Below are 20,000 nucleotides of genomic sequence, written 5' to 3'. Positions count from 1 at the left end.
GTGGTGTTAGTTTACAGTTGTGGACACTAAGTGCTCAAGGACCTAAGGGACTGATGTTGTACCAACAAGGATTTCTTTAATTCTGAGTGTCAGTTAAAGGAGGACTTTGGCACTTTTCAGCCTATCTTCATAATAGGTCCTCACTAATGTTCATAATAAAATTGCTAATCGTTCCACGTCTCTTAGGAGAGCTGTGGGAAGTTCAGAAATCCATAGTCTTGTGACATCATCGTTTGACAGATTTTTTTTTTTTTAACTATATTTTTGAAAAAATATTTTAGATTTTTATTATCGCAAGAACAATGGCTTCCACTTTAACATTGGAACTTTTCAGGAATAGAAAGCCTGCATTTTCTATCAGCTTGGATTCCCCATTGATGATGTCACAAGACAATGGATTTCTGAACTTCCCACAGCCCAAGAGACTTGGACAGAGTAGATTCTTTTTTTTTTTTTTTTTTTTTTCATTTTATTAGTGAGGACCTATTATATGAAATAGTTTGAAAAGTGGTGAAGCCCTCAAAGTCCCTACAGAGCCATAAGGATATTCTGAGAATGTGCTCCAATATAAGAGCATTTACACCTCAAAAGATACACATCACCATCTCTGCTATGAGCTGAGAGGCTCCTCGTTTGCTACCGGCCACAGCAAGTGAATTCTCTGCAGACCTGGGTCAAATAGATCAGTGGTTCTCAACCTGTGGGGGGGTCCCCAAATTATTTTGGGGGGTCCCCAGATGATTAGCTTAATGTGCAACATTGTTTTCTCACTCAACAGTAAACACACCTGACCAACATAATGTTCAAGTGTATAGAGGGCATATACACATTTCTAAAGTGACAATTTAAGGACTTTTTAATACCTCTAAAATGACAAATTAAACATTGGACAAATTGTCAAATATTAGAGGCAGAACTTGTGAAAATTGCCGATCTACACGCTCACAACGCCTGAGCTTGTAGATCTGCTATTTTCACAATAGAACCCTGTTATCCTCAACTCTTAGTGCTCGTCAGGGTGGGGGGGGGGGGGGTCCCCAGTTAAAATATGATTATTTCGGGGGTCACGGCCTGAAACGGTTGAGAACCACTGAAATATATAGTGCACGTGCAAATGGTTGCAACCACCTTGGCACCAGATGGCTGGAGTACTGGAGTTTACAACATCACAACAGTTCAGACAAACTGTCAATCACAGCGTCATATCCTGAATTCGACCTTGCAAGCATTACTGTGACTCTAAACATTTGGCTCTCATTATAATGTTCTTTATGAAAGATTGCCACCCCCTCCTCTAAAACAAACATGGAGCGTTTGGACGTTTGATCCACTGAACGCCATTTGATCCAGTTTCACTGGGGATGGTGACCACATTTATATGCACTTAACTATCCACTTAACTATCCAAGAGGTACTTAAAGGAGTTTTTCCCCCAAAATGAAAAAAATTCTATTGATTACCATGGAGATTTTTATTACAGTAAATTTACCCCCATTGATTCCGGGGTACATTTATTGTAATATATTGTCTTATAGGAATGCGACAACTACAAAAAGGAGTAAAAAATATATAACCTGTATTATTGAACTCAAGTCTCCATGGTGTGAGCAATCAATAGAAAGAAAAAGAAAAGTCCTTTTGGTGGTGAACTACTCCATTAAGAAGAAAACATGCACAACTTTTTAAGGCACAGGAGACATAATCAGTTAATCACCTTTGTTATTTATTTTGCTGCCCTTAATGCCACCACAGACGTTTTGGTACCAATAATAGTATATCTCATTATTCCATATAACTATTAATTCAACTGTAAACAGCACAGGGGCCTACCCAGTGAATCAGGCAGACAGAGAGGGCCTGCAGATCTGCTATCCTATGGGTGTGTGACACTGACAGCGCTGTAGGACGGAGCATAAACGAGGCATCACATCTGCAGTACCTCTCACAGCAGTGGGACTCTGGGGAGGGCTGCTGGTTGTGACCTCATCTCTTGGGTTAGTCATCCTCTCTATATGACACTGAGCAAACTGTCTGTGACTGTGTGCCATGTTTAACAGCGGCGAGAACCACTGCTGAGTGCAGTGGTGTGGCACCAAACTCTGGGCCCTGGGTACAGGATTCCCCATGAATGTTCTTCATAGGCGGAGGGGGTTTAACCCATTTAGACTGGGAACACAATCATTATTACGTATTATTTTGTGCTTTAACTATTGAAAAATAGCAGATATATATGTAGATCTGCTATTTTTGAAAATCGTGAAAAACGTGTGCAAGTCTTTGAATATTTCAAATCGTTCTAAGGTTTTTTGAAAAACCTGTTTCTATGTCAGTGGTGCTCAAAATTTTTCATGTGAAGGACCCCCCAAATGATATGATGTAGAGATACTTGTTGCAGCATTGACTGTTATGGTCACTTTGATTTGGGCACTGTATTATATTGATAGTCGTGCTTTAGGACACTTTATGTATATATATTATTCGTTCCCTTTCCTGTTGTACCTTGCTCTTACTGTACTTACTGTACTCTGTACTCTGTTCTTGTTTTTTCTTTTTATCTTTTTCATACTTCTCTGTAACTTTGTAAATAACCTTATACTGCTGTGCTGCCTCTGGGCAACTAATTTTCCCCCTTGGGATAATAAAGGTATCTATGTATTTGGCCACGGACCCCCATCTCAAAATATTTAGTTCCAGGGACCCCCCCAGAAACAAAGTTTGAGTTACAAATGTTCGCTTAAAAAAATACATATAATTCAAAGATTTGCACACATTTTCACGACTTTGCAAAAAATAGCAGATCTAAAAGCTTGCAAGCTTTTAGATCTACTATTTTTCAATATCTAAAGTATATAATAATTAAGGCCCCTCCACCTTGGGCCCTAGTAACTCAGTCCCACTTTCCCCCCCTTGTGACGCCCCTGGCTGAGTGTGAGGAGACAACACACACGCATGCACGCACACACACGCACACACACACACACGCACACACACGCACACGCATACACATACACACACATGTGCACACACGCTCCCACGGTAATAGAGGAGGAGTGACGCGTGATTTCAGTTTCTCCTCTCGGTTCACACTGGGATTTCTTTACGGTGAAACGCTTCCACTCCTATAAGTGATCATCTCGCGTATAGTTCTGCAGCACCCTTTCCGAGGGATGGCAGAAAACCTATTTTAGACTGTTGACTCTTGTCAGAAGAAGTTAGCAGGCGACTGCAAAAAGCTTGCCGCTGGCACCGGCCACCTCGCCGTGTTTGTTCCTTAGAAGTGACAGAGAGCGTCTTGTTCAGGCACGTGCACACATAGACATCAAAGGGGACCCTGCCCTTTTATCCGTCTGTAAAAAGTGCCCTCTACACACCATGAATGTAGTTTTCATTATGGTGAAAGAAATGCAAATGCCCATTTTCCATGTCATACCTGAAGGCAGCATTCAAGAGAATTGCCTTGTCCAAACTCTCCTGAACTTGAATGCAGCATCTTATGTTGAAAGAATTGCCCTCTCTGTGTAGAAATCCATGCCATAATTGACTTGGTTATGCTTAGTTCAGTGTGGTTTCACCATAGGGGTTTTCACAACGCGTCGCGTCGCGACGCGTTGTGAGCTTGGAGGTCTGCTATTTTTGGTGCTTCAACCAAAAGGCCATTTTGGAAATTCCAGCCCCTGCCTCTCTAACATTCTCTGCACGTCCCTGGTCTTGTTGTTTTATAAGCAACGGCACAGAGGGGACCGAGCGGCTGTGTCAGAGCCTCTGGCTCAGGTGTCAATCAGACACATAAAGAAGAACAGCTACACCTGCCTTGCCTTGGCCCTTCTTTCCTGAAAGCAGGCTAAATAAGAGCGGCTGGAGAGCGCCAAATAGAGTGTTTTATCTTTACTGCAGTGGTTGCCAAGCGTTGGGATATATTGCTTTCTCGTGCGAGTGCTATAAAAACCTGTTGTCTTTCATTTAGCAGACAGGACTGTGGACGGGTGGGAGACAATAAACAACCATAGTCTGATGAAGGCAGACAGCTGCAGACAAGATAGGGAGATTTCTGCCTCAGTGTTTCATTGAGGCTTCACTCACATACCTTTGTTTCGGGTGCCTTGATTCCTGCGTTGTTTGTTGCTCTTAAAGATTATGTTATCGTGTAATTATATGACATTTTAATCTGGCTTAGTTGCGGCATGATTGGCCCGGAGGTAAAAGAGGCTCATTGTGTAATTGCTTGCTGAAGGTTGTATTTGCTGCTGGGAAATATAATAACTATTGTACAAGACACCAGGGTTGTGGCTCTCTCGGAGCGGGAACTTTGGGGTTAGGGTGGGTTGGGGGGAGGGGTAAAATACGTCTTTTTTGTGTATGCTTTTGTGTATAAACTAGACCAGGTCAACCTGGTTGTGCCAGACCCCGGTTCTGCCAACCCTCTGGGTGTCATCATCATTTATGACATCATACCTTTTGTAGGCATGTCATCATCATGTCATCATCATGACCATCTATGGAGAAAAACAGGACAGACCGACATTTGCTTATGTAGGCCTACCCATTTCATGGGTCTGGCAAAAATAATAAAGAAACCTTGAACAAAAAACTAAAAAAACAAACAATAATAAGACATTTTAAGACATTGATGGCAACAACAACAACCCAAAAAACTCCCACAAAGAACAGCAGCACCCACAATTCCCCAGCAACAGAGTGTTAGGAGGAGTGTGGCTGTCGTTCTCTCTCACCAGCACAAAAGGCTTTGTTACTATAGATCCTTTATTATGTATTAGTGCGCTAACCGCGCCATGCAGCAGCACGGAGGTAATTATTCCACGTTTCATGTTGATGTCAAAAGGAATTGAAACTCTGATCTCTTAGGCTCAGTTCACTTCCCCTCCTTTAGCAATTATGGAGCTTTGACTTTTTTTCTTTCTTTTTTTTTTTTTTGCAAGCCAGAGGATACACCCACCTGAATGAGCATACCTCACTTGACTTTCCTCCTGGATCCAGAAAGACAGATGGTATTTTACCCACACAATGCACTTGCTCACTATGCCTGTTGTCAAAAGGTTGATGAACACTTGCTGTGGCCATGCGCTTAACCTTCCAGCCCCCTCATTGTCAGGGGTGTCGCACCAAATTCTGGGCCCTGGGTACAAGGATTCACTGCGGCCCCCCCATGAATGTTCTTCATAGGGGGAGGGGGTTTAACTCGGAACGCTTTATTATGCATTATTTTGTGCTTTAACTATTGAAAAATATTTTTTTCTTTTTTTTAAAACCCTATGTTTCTGTCAGTGGTGCTCAAGTGAAGGACCCCCAAAATGATATGTATTTGGCCACGGACCCCCATCTCAAAATATTTAGTTCCAAGGAGGACCCCCCAGAAGCAAAATTAGTTACAAAAGTTTGCTTAAAAATACATAATATGTATTTTTCTTTGATAATATTATATTCAAAGATTTGCACACATTTTCAAAAATAGCAGATCTACAAGTGCCACGGTGTGAGCTTGTAGATCTACTATTTTTCAATGGCTAAAGTATAAAATAATTAAGGCCCCTCCACCTTGGGCCCTGGTAACTCTGTCCCACTTTTCCCCCCCTTGTGACGCCCCTGCTCGTTGTATCCATCTATCTAAGCGTCTGCCTTGATAATTCCCAGTCTGTCCGTCCATCAGTCTGTCCATCCGTCCGTCCATCCTTCCATCTCTCTGTCTTTCCGTTTATCCATCCATCCATTCATCCATCAAGCCAACCCCTAAATAAATATTGAAATGTTGTAGTTATCTTGATTCATAATAACTATTCTATGTGTTCTAGAGCTATGAAATCTGTGTTCTAGATCTATACATTCTGTCTTCTAGATCTATACTTTCTACAGTATGTGCTTTAGTTCTATATTTTTATGAATTTTGAATGAGTGAATGATTTTGTCTGGAGGGCCAAATTGGCATGTGAAGCTTGACCAATCCTCAATTGGTCAAGCATGCACGGGACATGTACGGGACAGACAAAACTGACCAATCAGATGGGAAAGACATGTACGGGACAGACAAAGCCAGACCTTGGAAGCGGCTTTCACCGCTTCAAAAATGCAGTGGGCACCGATACCTCAGTGCTGAATCTGCTGATTGAAATATAAATAAATAGTTATAGTTTTTTACAGCAAACAAATGTAATATAACGTGTATTTCATATTATATTATTCTAATACCTGACTCAACAAATGAATATAAAAAAGCTCTATCCCTGCATATAAAGATCAGTTTGTTGAGCTACTGTCACAAGCTCAGCTGGGATTGCACAATTCCAAGGTCAGAGTCTGCTGTGAGTGACGTGTTTTTTACTCGGACTGTACAAACGTAAGCAGCTGGTTCCATTTGTACACTCTGAGTTAAATTGACACTCAGGGTTTCGCTGTGTGGTGTGGGCTTTGGGCCTGAAGCCAGATAAAACAAGCCAGCTGTGTCAGAGCATATATAGGGGTCACCAGAACAAACTAGTAGTTCATTAAACCAGTGATTTTCAAAGTGGGGGACGTGGGCCCCAGGGGGGCCGATTGGAAAGGGGAAGAAAATGGTGTACGAGTGGTGCTCCTGTAAGGAGGTAACCGCTCCTGGAAATGTTTGAGTTCAGCAACAGTAACTATAACACCGCAATTATGTAGCTAGACAGTCTTTTTACAGTATCTATCAGCACTTAGTACGCACATAAGTTGAATAAGTAAGCATATCGTCGTTGACGGGTGGAAACCTCGTATCTCCAAGTTTCAAATGTGTACGTTCTTTTGCAAAGTAAAGCCCTGCTTCATCATACAAGGCCGTCGCACAAAAGTAATGAAAACAGCAGATCTACGAGCGCTTGTAGATCGGCTGTTTTCACTAGATTAAATCCTTTTTAAAATGATAAATGCAAAACCAACGGTTTTGGACATACAAGGTTTTCACCCGACAACGACGATATATTTATGTGGTTATAATGTTTTAGCCATAAATGTACAACCTCAACGTGATGTTTGACATAGATAGAATACTGTAGGTCCACTTTGTAAAATCCAGAGTCCATAATATGGTTCCATTTGTATACTCTCAATTTTATTGTGTGTGTATAGCTTGTGATCAAAAAAAAAAAAAAAAAAAAAAAGCCTATGGTCTTTCCGTTTCGCTTCTTTACCCAATGACTTCTCCATTTCCAGCCTTTCTCTGCAAATAGAAACATAAAAATAGATAGGCCTACTGAGTTATACTTCCTCGTTCGTCTTTTGGCTGAATCCACAAAAATGTAATATAAACCTCAGTCAGCTTTGTCCTGCCCTCCTGCACACGTGAGGCTTTGTCATGAATGGCAAGCTGTATGGAAAATAAAGCAGCACTTGTTCTTACATAACTCATCCACTATGGAAAGAACACACCACCGCACTCACACACACACACACACACACACACACACACACACACACACACACACACACACACACACACACACACACACACACACACACACACACCAGTGTTGATTTCGTCGAAAGATGTTTGTCGACTGCGTTTTTTTTCACTAACGAAAACTAAATAAAAACGAAATAAAAACTAAGCTGTGATGACTAAAACTAAGACTAAATATATTGACAATTTCGTCAAACAAAATAAAAACTAGACTAAAATGTTAGGGAGGGACTAATAGTGGAGTCATTTTGGTTGCTCTCATGTGTTGCGTGCTGAAAATAGCCGATCTACAAGCTCACAACGTTGTGAGCTTGTACATCTGCTATTTTCAGCACACAAACAAGTGTAGAATCAGTCATTACGATGCCATCAAGGCCTGCCAAAACACATTTTAGTTGACTAAATCAACTGTAGATTTAGTCGACTAAAAACATATGATATTTAGTCGACTAAATTTAGACTAAAACTAAAACTTTTCAGGTGACTAAATTATGACTAAAACTAAATTACATTTTATTCAAAAGACTATGACTAAAACTAAATCAAAATTTGCTGTCAAAAACAACATTGACACGCACACACACACACACACACACACACACACACACACACACACACACACACACACACACACACACACACACACACACACACACACACACACACATGCTCATGTGGCGCCCCCTTAAGGCGACGGTGGGAACATGTTTGGAGCGCCTGCCTCTGTCCTCGGTGCTGAAGTGTGGCCGTGTGACGGGCCGCCGCTGTCCATGGTGCTGAACAACAGCGTGAGTGTTTGTGTTTAAATTGTAAAGATCTGGTTTTATTTTTCATTTTCGGTGTGGAAAAGATCTTGGCATTGAAGTCTCTAAACCAGGGGTCTTCAACAGGGGGTCCGGGACCCCTAGGGGGTCCTCAGAGTTACTAGAGGGGGGGCCGCCAAATCCTTGTGTGATAGGATCATTATTTGAAAAGCTTTATCCAAAAATAGCAGATCTACAAGCTCTCAAGCGCGAGGCGTTGGGAGCTTGTAGATCATCTATTTTTGGCAAATAGGTTTGGAGGTATAAAAAAAAGAGCAGACAAAGTGCAGAGTGAAAGGTCAAGTTTGACTATTTAAGATTGTAAGTGTTTCAAACAAGTCTATGAATCTATCTATGAAATCGATGAGAATCTCCATCACACCTTTAGACAATATGTGAGGGGTCCCTGCGTCATCTCTCTCTCTCTGCTAAGGGGTCCTTGGCCTGAAAACGTTGAAGACCCCTGCTCTAAACTGATCATGACCATTCATAAGTTCTCAGAAAAAGGTTTCAAAGCCAGAATCACCCTCCTGTTTTCGGACACGGACAGGACCAAACAACAGGCATATTTATCCCCATATTGTTTGTCCCTGACGCCCGATTAAGATCAAGACTTTGATGTGTTTACCATCAACAACAGCAAACGCCTGTGCACACATGAAACGACAGGTGCAGTTCTGCGACTGGAGAACAACGTGCTTGATGAATAACAAATGTTTACCCGGGGGATGTGAGGGGGCATGCGTTAAGGATCTTAATGCGTGCTTGACATGCTGTCGGTGTCGCCGCAGCCACCAGGGTGATCCGTTAAGCACGGACGCTGCACCATAATGGGCTATGATGATACCCTTGGCTGTTGACTTAATTGATGGGACTCAATTAATGCGACGCTCTCATAAAACGCGAGACAGTTAGTCAGACCGATGCTGTTTTAATAGGCCAACTAACAGGCCATGAATAGATCAATGTCGCCCGTAATAAAGTTATGCATGCAGACCTGTCTGGTCCGGCAAAGTCAACCTCGGCATCTATACCGAGATTGCAGACACATATGCACACACACTGTATGTTGTATATATTTCATAATTCGTACAAGATTCAGTTGTAGCCTACAACCTACCCCACACACACACACGCGCACGCGCACGCGCACACGCACACGCACACGCACACGCGCACGCACACACACACACACACACACACACACACACACACACACACGTCAAGTCACGCTCACACTGCCGCGCAGTCCACATGCAGATGCAAGTACACACAAACACCCAGCTCATTGTGCATGGCAAAAGGAGATAGGCTATGATAATATAGATCAATCTGGGAATAGTCCATTAGGAGAGGTCTGGTCTTAAATCCGTTTCATATCAGGTTTATGTCTGCACAGTGACAGACAGAAGTCGTAAAAAATGGCAATGAAATTGCATGTGGGTTATGCCAGTGGGCTTATGGTGGAAACTCATAGATTAAACTATAGAGTCTGACCTTTTTAAGCCCATGTGTCTGTCTGTCTGTCTGTCTGTCTGTCTGTCTGTCTGTCTGTCTTTCTAAATCGTGTGACCCTAGTGTATGTCGTTCACGTGTTGTTTAAATCTCGTGCTTCAGGGGCCCGAGAGACAGACGTAGGCTATACACACAAACTTAAAAAACATAATTTATTGAAATGATTCATCAACGTACTGTATACCGGGATACGAAGAAACATATAGAAACATCCTTTTTTGCGGAACACTCTGGAGGGACGATAAGTATTTCCTAATAGCCTATATGTTCGTTGATCATTGTCATCGTTTCTTTTTTTTTTTCTTTTTTTTACATATATAGCCTACAAGTAGCCTATATGAATATATAGGCCTACTGTATATATCTCTTGGTATATATTTTCGGTTAGACACAGACACAGTTGAAAGCAAAATGTTGCATCACATCACATGGTGCTGTCCTCTGTATATGGGATATATGGCATAATGTAGGTGTAGGCAGTGGCACCTTCAGCTCTATTAAGACAAACCAAAAAACACACAAAGAAACCCATCGCTCCCTATATATACCAACATTTCACAGCACATCCTTGTATGTGGAGCAGTGGTTCTCAAAGTGGATTCCAGGGACTCTGTGGGTTCCTTTAGAGGGGTCTAAATTGACCCATACAAGTCTGTAACTCTGACAGTGTACAGTACCCTAACAGGTTCGCTTGGTTCCATTTGTATAGAATACACTGTCAGAGTTAAGGATTTTGAAAGTTTGAGAAACACTGACGTGGAGAATAAAACCTCTTGGTTCTTGAATATGATAGTCAGTCAGTCTTAATGGCGAACAGCGCTTTTTAAGTCTCTACCTCTGCGCCAGTTCTGGGACGGGGGAGGTTTGGGTTATAACAGTGCCATGGTGGGCGGGTCCTATTAGTCCGGGTACAAAATGAAACCGGAGAAGGTGCTGTACTTGTTGTTGTTGCCGCCGTGCGCCTTGCCGCCGTCCAGTTTGACGTAGATCTCGTCGCCGGAGTCCAGGTGGAGGACGACGCTGTTGCTGGCATAGTCGTAGTTCTGGTCGGCGTCCTGGGCTATCGCGCTGGCGCGCACCTGCAGGTGACAGAACAGAGAGGAGAGCCCGATCAATGTTGTGCGTAGGGCTGTCACAATTCACCCTTTGTCAAGTCCTGCCCGTTGTCCCACCCCTCTTTGCAACCATTGTTGCTGTGTCTTGGTGGGACAAAAGTCCTTTCTCTCCATCCACTACCATTGAAATTCAGTTGCTTCTTATTGTTATTTTGTGTATTCAGTTCTCATTTTAAACTTGGTTTCAGTAAAAAGGAGCCTCTCAGGTGCAGTATAGTATAATATAGAGTGGGAATGTTTTTAAATGTTTTTATTTCTCCAAAAATGATGTTTTAGCTAATTCAACATAAAAAAGGCGGAACCAGGGCGGGACAAGGCAGAAAGAGCCTGCTGGTTGGTCAGTCAGGGACCAATCAGAAGGCTGACAAAGGGTGAATTATTACATAATCGTCTAATCGCAATTATTTGACGTAATCGTGATTATTTTTCATAATCGTCATAATCGTTTCCATGTTGAAAAGAGTTCATATATAAAAAAAAAAAATCAAAAATAGTGGAAATAGCAGATCTACAAGCTCACAGCTTGTAGATCGGATATTTCCACTATCAATGTTCTTTTTTTAAGGTTGTCAAATATGTCAGTAATTTCTTTGTAGATTACGTGTCATATCTATGTGCAACTTCAAAGCCTAAAAGCCAAACAGAAATGTAAATGTCAATGACAAAAACACAATTAAATCAATGATTTGAGTGACAGTTAATCGTCATGTAAAATGTCATAATCGTGACAGCCCTAGTCGTGCGCGCAATAACTCGAGGTGTTGTGGAGAGTATAGTCCTACACACACGACTTTGTCTTAGATGTAATTCATAGTACAGTAGTTTTCAACCAGTGGTCCGAGGACCACTAGTGGTCCCCAGCTGTAAATGATGGAGAGTTGGTAGAACCAAATGGACCCTAATTAAATAACTATTGAGAGAAAATCAAAGGCTCCATTTGGATTCATTTTACACGCTCAATAGTTAAATCATTGTTAAACATAGATCTTTGTTAGTCAATTTACAAGGAGTCTACACAATTAGAGTAGATTACAATAAATAATGTTGGTTAATTTTTTAACCAACTGTTACCTCTCCTATATCCCACATCAATATAACATGGAATTGGGGGGGGGGGGGGGGGGGGGGATCTTATCCAACGATAACAAAATATTTCTATAAAGTTTTGGGTCTGAGAGGCAATATCTCATCAAATGGTGGTCAATGGGCCACGCCGGCTCAAATGCTGAATCTTGATAATAAAAAATAAGGGTTGAAAACGACTGTCATGGGCGTTTCGGGGTGCTGAGCATTTGCAAGAACAATTCAGTTTGTTGTCGTCCCACAACCCACAAACTGACCGTGATTCAAAGATTATTCAGTACACTATACTGAACTCCAAAAATGATTAAAATTTGATCAAACCACTTCCGATGGTGACATGCAGAAGAAGCGAGGGCTCCTCGTGCGTAATTGCGCTCGAAGCCACCGTCTATTACGCAATGGGGAAGCTGGATTACGCATGACATTTTATCACGCCGAGTTACAGTTTATATTTGTATTTATTTATTAGAATTAAACACAATTTACCTGTCCATTTTTGCATAGATCTGCCCACATGCTGGTCCCGTCGCCTCCGCGCATCAGCACATGGTAGGTGAAATAGTAAATCCCAGACACTTGGCAGGTGAACTTGCCGGTCGTCGGGTCGTAGTGGTTCCCCAGGTTCGTGACGACGTCGTCGAACCTCAGCACCTCGTATCCTTCGTGGGGGTTTTTGAGGCCCACGTAAAACGCGATCTTGGTCGCGACCGCCGCGGAGGAGCCGAGCTCCGCGGCTGATCCTCCGGTCTCCGTCTGCGCCGTGCCCTGCGCCGTCGCGCCGGCGTACAAACCGGGTCTCCCGGCGTCTCCTCTGTCTCCCGGTGGCCCCCTCGGACCGGGAGGGCCCGGCTCGCCCGGCGGACCCCTCGGCCCGGGCTTCCCCGGCCGCCCCGGCTCGCCTCTAGTCCCCTGGTGGACGAACGCCGGGGACGGGATGGCGCTCAGGTCCTGCATGGAGACCTCCAGAGCCTTGGCGCTCGGCTTGGCGACGTTGTACGGGTCGCAGATCATCCGGCACGTGCCCATCATCTCGTAGTGCGCGTCGGTCCTGGAGGTCTGGACCAGCAGCGGGATGGCGATGATCAGAGCCAGGACCATGACGACGCCGACCACGGAGGCGACGATCCTCTTCCTCTGGAGAGTCCGAGAGGCAAGTGCTAAAAAGTCCGTTTTGCTTTGGGAAGTAATGGTGGAAGCTTAATGTCAGCGCACGGAAAAAATAAGCCAACGGAATGCAAAGAGACGAGTGGACAAAACAAAAAAAGCAATAGCCTTGTCACAATTCCAGGATTAGAGAGGGGGGAGAGAGAAATATATTGAGAGAAATGAAATGTGTTCACCTTGCGGCGTTGAATGTGCCACTACCGCTACGCTTCACATAGTTGACAGGGAAGATATTCGTGTTGGCATGAGGGGGGATTCGAGGGATCTCTGTCTGTCTGCAACTAACTGAGGGAGCGACGCTTCTGACGTAGCCTACCTACACAGTACACACTGACTACACAGTAGCCTAATTCCGGGTTTTAATTTAACTCTGATTTTACGAATGTATAATGGACCCATGTGGGCCCTTTTGGTTCCATGTGTACAGTTACTCAATGGTCCATCTGTATCCATTTGTCCCCTCTCTTTTTTCTCAAGGTTAAAGGGGCCGCCCACACCATAAAATTCTAACATTCCTATTTTTTTCATGTATTTTATTATTCCCAGTGTATTTTTCCACTCAAAAAATACAATTCATTTACTCTAAGTCTAAGGTCTTGGTTTTCATTTCTGTGATTTTCTGAGTGGGTCTGTCCGAATGGTTCCGCTTCAGTTTCCTGGCAACTGAAGAGAAGGGGGCGGTACTTTTGGGGTGCTAAACTTTAGTGGTGCTAAAATTGGAACGATACAGGGAAGATTAGCATGGTGCCATGCTAAAATTAGAACGATACAGAGAAGACTAGCATGGTGCTAAGGTACCATGTTAATCGTCTCTGTATCGTTCTAATTTTTGCCCAAAGACAGCGCCCCGTTGCCAACAATATTTGGTACATCTGAAACGGCTTGGAATTATAGACAGACGGAACATGACATTTCAATATCCGAGTGGTTGTTTAGGCCAAAAGCTGTATAAAACCGCATTATGGACCAATATTTATATATATTTTTAAAAGCATGGTGTGGCCCCTTTAAGTGAGCACTGGTGACTTTTACTAACAAGTTCGGGGCAAAGCCTGTTGCAATTTGGATTAAGACTGCAACAATAATCATGCCATCTTTATGTATGAATTATACCCCCCGCCCCTCCCCGCTCATGGAACCCAGGGGAGAGGATCAGCAAGCATTATACTGACACTTAAACCTCTGTTGAATTTCTTTCGCAGTGAGATTTCCTTCCTTCATCCATCCGCTCAGTGATGTAGTGTGTGTGTGTGTGTGTGTGTGTGTGTGTGTGTGTGTGTGTGTGTGTGTGTGTGTGTGTGTGTCCGGGGGGGGGGGGACAACGACATGTCAATTAATGCAAATTGTTTCTTTGGGTACGGAAGAGGTTCAACAAAATTATGGATTCACGGTTCAGGGGAACCTACCTGGTGAAATGAGCAAAACAAAATGGAGGACACAATGTTCGGTTTTCAACATGTACATATATAGCCACCCCAAATGGCAAAATACAGTAGGCCTGCGTGTAGGTCCTATAGAACAAAAGATTGTGAAAAGTGTGTGAGGGGTAGAGATTTCCTGGGGGAATGAGTCTGCAGTGAGCAAATTGTCATCGCAGCATTAGTTCCCTCTACAAGGACCTGTGAACAATATCATAGGAGAACTGGTATTGAGCTATTAGCCCATGTATAGCAAACAAATCCCCTCTCTGAAACATCTAGTATTTCAAGTTTTGCACACAAAAAATAGCCTAAATAAATGTATGTAAATCAGATTCATTGAATTATATAGCAATAGACGCTATAGGGTTGTCTTTGTGTTCTGTTCAAGGAGCATGTATTTTAGTCTATGATAAGACGCAGTGGACAACCAGGAAAGTAAATATTCAAAGGCCTAGAAAATACTAAAGGCTACTAAGGTGAGTAACAGAAGGTTTGCCTTATACAGATCTAAATGTGCCTGCCTATAGCTCTAATGTCATGCTCAAACAAAACAGGCACATGCAAGGGGGGCCTTTAATTGGGTATTATAGGTTGCAAAAGGGCACTGAATGCCCTTTTGCCTCAGAGTGCCTTTTTTGTATATGGCCTGCCCAACATCCATGGCAAGATGAACATTTGACAAAATAATTATTATTTCACTATAATAATTATAATTTGTGTTTATAATTTAAATGAGCTGGCTGCCATCATGCAGAGATGTCAAGTGCCCTCCCACCTTGCAGGTGCAAACAACTTTACATTATTTATGACACGCAGCAAGCATACTATAAGTTCACTGTGGGCTATACATTTCTGGAGTGAAATGGCACGAGGGACCCCCACAAAAAGACCATCCCAAAAATCGGCACGCGTACAGTCAGAAGTGCCCTTTTGTGAGGTTTGAGCACCTGCATGCCCCTTCAGTACTCTCTGCATGGTAACCAGTCCGTTCGCCCTTTTTCCCATTCGCCCAGTGTTTAGGTGCTGTCCGTTCGCCCAGGAGCTGTCTGTTCGCCCAGAGTGTTCGCCCACCGAACTGAACGGGCTGCATGGCCCTGGCAGGCGGCTCCACAGGGGGGCATTGGGGGGCAATGCCCACCCAGATTAGACTTTGTGCACCCCTAGTCCAGATTGGCCAGTACTACCCTACCCCACCATTATTTAAAGATGTTTTACAGGTGTTAATTATATTATGTTCTTATGTTCTGTGATTATTGTAAATATACATTTTCACATTCATTAATAGTTTAATGAAAATGCAATAATAAAAGGTACACTGGCACTGCACAGAGTTGGTTTTGTTTTGATGTTTATTCCTGTGTTGTTGTGCATGCGGCAAGGGAAATTCAAATCTTTTCAGTGAGAACACGTGTAAATTAATGGAAATTACTAGTTTGGTTCAAAACGCCAAAGAAATCAGTTTGCTATATATAGGGGTGTGTTGAAAAATAAAGTGCCCCCTTTGGAAAATTGAAGGCCCCCTGCTGATTATTCCCTGGAGCCGCCACTGCGCCTGCTCAACCCTAGTCCTGATTTCACCATGCACTGTAGGCCTAAATCCTATTTTATTTAATACTTGTGTTTGAATATGGTTGTTGTTGTTACAGTGTTTGAATTAGGTTGAGCACAGCACACGTGGACAGTTGCCCTTTACTTAACTGTTAGACTTCAAAACAGGCAAACATACCGCTCAAACATTCTGCTATTGACCCCATTTCATCACATTTGGCTGACCTCACAACACTAGTGCGCTTAACAACAATATAAGCAGGGAAGGCCAAAGGGGAAAACGTGAACATCATTCCCTTTATTCACGTTTGATTTCTGTGAGATTTGTCCATCTATTTTGGGCCAATACTTTGAGGTTGCTTGGCTGTTGCTGAAAAACACTGAGCCGCGACTTTCCTTCTGTTGTCGGGATCAGTTACTTAATCCTTATCTCCGCAGATCCGGGGTTTAAAGTCCCCCCCCCCCCCCCCACACACACACACACACACACACACACTCCGTTGCCTCGGCAGTCTAAGCTAGCGGTTAACAAAGCGCCTCTGGATTCCTCCCAGATAAACTACGCACGCACGCACGCACACATTACACTGTCTGTCTGTCTAGTGTCTGTCTGTCTGTCTGTCTGTCTGTCTGTCTGTCTGTCTGTCTGTCTGTCTGTCTGTCTGTCTGTCTGTCTCTCTCTCTCTCTCTCTCTCTCTCTCTCTATTGCACAGAGGAAACCAGAGTCCCCACAGTGTCACCCCAACCCCCATACGTTTTCCTGGTGGGAAGTCATTATACATGTTGGTGATTAGCCTGCTTGTTGGAGGTTTGAAAAAGAAAAGAAAAGAAAACTACAACTGTCAGCCTGATTTCTTTATTGATTGATGCCTTTTCTGAACTATTATGAATACAAAACCAACATGAAGAAGGAATGACAAATGATACCGCATTCTTAGACTGTTGTCCTGTACACTGTGTGTACTACCTTATGCGTGATGCATCAATGACGCCTTCATCATTCGCTGTGTGATTATGTCTGACAGAGTGCACGTGCTTGCATATATGCATGGTCACCATCAGCATGTGTGCATGTGTGCATCTGTGATGCTAATGTGAGTCTGTCAGTGATGTTCGTCTATATTTAGCTGACGGTTGCCCTGGGCATCGAAATCAGTGCCCGACACTGGCTCTGGCAGAGGATTGTTTATCAAGTGGCTCACTATAAGACACATTATTAGAAACTATAGCTAATGTACATGCCAAGATCCCATGCAGCCTAGTGCTGCACCGTTGCTCAGCAACATTCACCTCACCTGTGACATAGACATACCTTAGGTCAGCTCCCATTGAATAAGGTTCAGATCTCAATCTCTAGGATTTGTGTGACATCTCTTCTAACAGCACCAGCAACTATAAACTAACTAAACAAACACTTTATTCCACAGCAGACTAATTCCAGAATATATCTGGAAGAATGTTACCCTATGATGTCTCCCTCCCACCTTTCCTTCGATCTGTTTCAGTAAGATGATTGTCAAGTGTCTTCCTTGCAGGAAAAAAAAGACAGACATAATATATCGTCGTTGTCGGGTGGAAACCTTGTATGTCCAAAACCGTTTGTTTTGTGTTTATCCTTTTTAAAATGATTTAAACTAGTGAAAACAGCCGATCTACAAGCACACAACGCCCGAGGCGTTGTGTGCTTGTAGATCTGCTGTTTTCACTACTTTTGTGCGATGGCCTTGAAGAAGCAGTGCTTTGCGAAAAGAATTACACATTTGAACATGCCCTTAAGTTTTAAGGGCCTGTTTTCCCCCTCAGTTATTTTGACACGACCCATAACAGTGCCTTGACTCCAATCTGCTTGGACAGCAAGGGTATGGGTGCTTTTTGTTTTATTTACTTTTGTCTTTCAGCATCTCAGAACATTGGCCCTCTGAAAATGGTCCCTCAGTACAACGGGCTGCTTGTCAGGTTAGAAGACACTCAAAACTGTGTTCGAGGCACTGAGCACAGACAACACATGGGAGTGATAAATAGCTCCAAGTATTTGCTCCCTCCCTCCCTCTTTCGCTTTCTCTCTCAATCCACATCTGAGTGTCTCTCTCTCTCTCTCTCTCTCTCTCTCTCTCTCTCTCTCTCTCTAGCTCTCTCTCACTTTCACCCTCTCTAATGTAATTTCCATCACACATCTTGTTCTCGCGCTGATCTCACTGGCTTTGTCTCTCTGCTGTAGCATCTGGTGAGAAATAGCACCACTTGTACTTAAAATACATCGACATTTTATCAGGTGGTGGTGACCCAGATGGACGCCACTTAGGTTGATTAATTTGTTGTTTTCTTTAGCTTGCTTGCCTTTTGTGGTTCAAAACTGGACTTTTGCTATTAATTCAATTTTTTCCCATTATAGCAGAATTGACAGACAGAATCGGAAGCGAGAGATGCAAGAGGGGGACAAAGACGCAAGAGCTCATCCCCCTCTTTCATAAATTGTACAAAAAAGAGCTCGATCTGGTCAGTAAATGTATTACACCTCCATCTCTTTCTGTCTCTCTGCCTGTCAGTTGGGCAGTGGGTAGCCTGATGTAGGCTATAGAGAAGGCTAAGTACGTAGTGATAAGTAGCCTTGGGAACAAATGGTCCCCGAGCTATGTGACCCATAGGTCAGGAGCCTATCTCCAGTTTCCTTAGTGAGAGGCAGCTTGATGTACTGTACAAGCACACCCCCTGGATATGACGCTAGTATGTCGCTGGGACTTACTCCCAATCCAACCCTTGATGCTGAATGCCAAGCAGGGAGGCATTGGTAATGGGTAGTATAGAGAAAGCTAAGCCTTCCTTACATGTGTTGTTGACGATTGCATACTTATTGGTTTCTGGTATTGTCACTGCAGCCACCTACTGACAATCAGACCACAAATGTGGAATTCAGAACCATGGACAGCACTGCTCACAATGCGTCGCGAGTTGATGCATTGTGAGCTTGCCTTGTAGATCTGCTTTTGGGACATTTTGATACCAATATTTTGTACTTTTACTCAAGTCAATTTTGAAATCCAGAAATGAAATCCTTTGCAGTATTGATACTTTTACTTAAAGGGGCACTCCACCACTTTTCAACCTATGTTCATATAATTGGTCCTTTTTTTTTTTTTCTCAGAGGAGGGCTGTGGGCAGGTCAGAAACCCATCGTCTTGTGACATCATCGATTGCAATTTTTTGCAATTTTAAAGTGGAAGCCTGCATTGTTCTCGCGATAATAAAAATCGAAATATTTTTTTCAAAAATATTGTTTTTTTTTGGGTTTTTTTGGGAAAATGATGATGTCACAAGACGATGGATTCTGAACTTCCCACAGCTCTCCTAGGAGACTTGGACTGAGTAGAAAAAAATTGTGATATTTGATCATGAACATTTGTGAGGACCTATTATATGAAGACAGGTTGAAAAGTGGTGAACTACTCCTTTAAGTAAAAAAAAAACTGTACTTTTTCCACCCATGCTTTTCATGGTGACTATGTAAGTCACTATAACTTGAATTTGAATTAAATGTGCTACACAAAAACTACAAAAACCTTGCCTTGATTTGCCTCTGCAGCTACAGTATATTGCTTATGAAAACAGTAAGTTAAAGTAATAGCGCGCATGCAACACACACACACACACACACACACACACACACACACACACACACACGCACACACACACACACACACACACACACACACACACACACACACACACACACACACACACACACGCGCGCGCGCGCGCACACGCACACTTCAGTTATGTCTCTTTATAATAACACCTCCCCCAGCTGAATATCACCAGTAGACCAAATGTTAACAAACTGTCTCTCACTCAAGTCCTACGTAGATGTCAGACGGACACTTAGCAGAATGTGGCCAAACAGCACTCAAGGCTAAGTCTACAGCTT

The 20,000-nt window shown here is 43.0% G+C and overlaps 1 protein-coding gene across 1 annotated transcript; it reads right to left on the bottom strand.

Annotated features, from left to right (window-relative positions):
* Nucleotides 1-9,885: 9,885 nt before the first annotated feature.
* c1ql2 (complement component 1, q subcomponent-like 2) lies at nt 9,886-13,373 on the bottom strand. The gene is made up of 3 exons (XM_080753625.1): nt 13,286-13,373; nt 12,432-13,119; nt 9,886-10,826 (listed from the first exon to the last, which is right to left on the bottom strand). The coding sequence occupies exons 2-3, from the start codon at nt 13,041-13,043 to the stop codon at nt 10,647-10,649; spliced, it is 792 nt and encodes a 263-aa protein (XP_080609751.1). The 5' UTR covers nt 13,044-13,119; nt 13,286-13,373; the 3' UTR covers nt 9,886-10,646.
* Between the last annotated feature and the right edge of the window lie 6,627 nt (nt 13,374-20,000).

This window comes from Nannobrachium achirus, assembly GCF_963921795.1.
Source record: "Nannobrachium achirus genome assembly, chromosome: 22".
In the NCBI taxonomy this organism is placed as follows: domain Eukaryota; kingdom Metazoa; phylum Chordata; class Actinopteri; order Myctophiformes; family Myctophidae; genus Nannobrachium; species Nannobrachium achirus.
The sequence above is the reverse complement of the archived record's forward strand: the minus strand, read 5'-3'. Positions and strand labels throughout refer to the sequence as shown.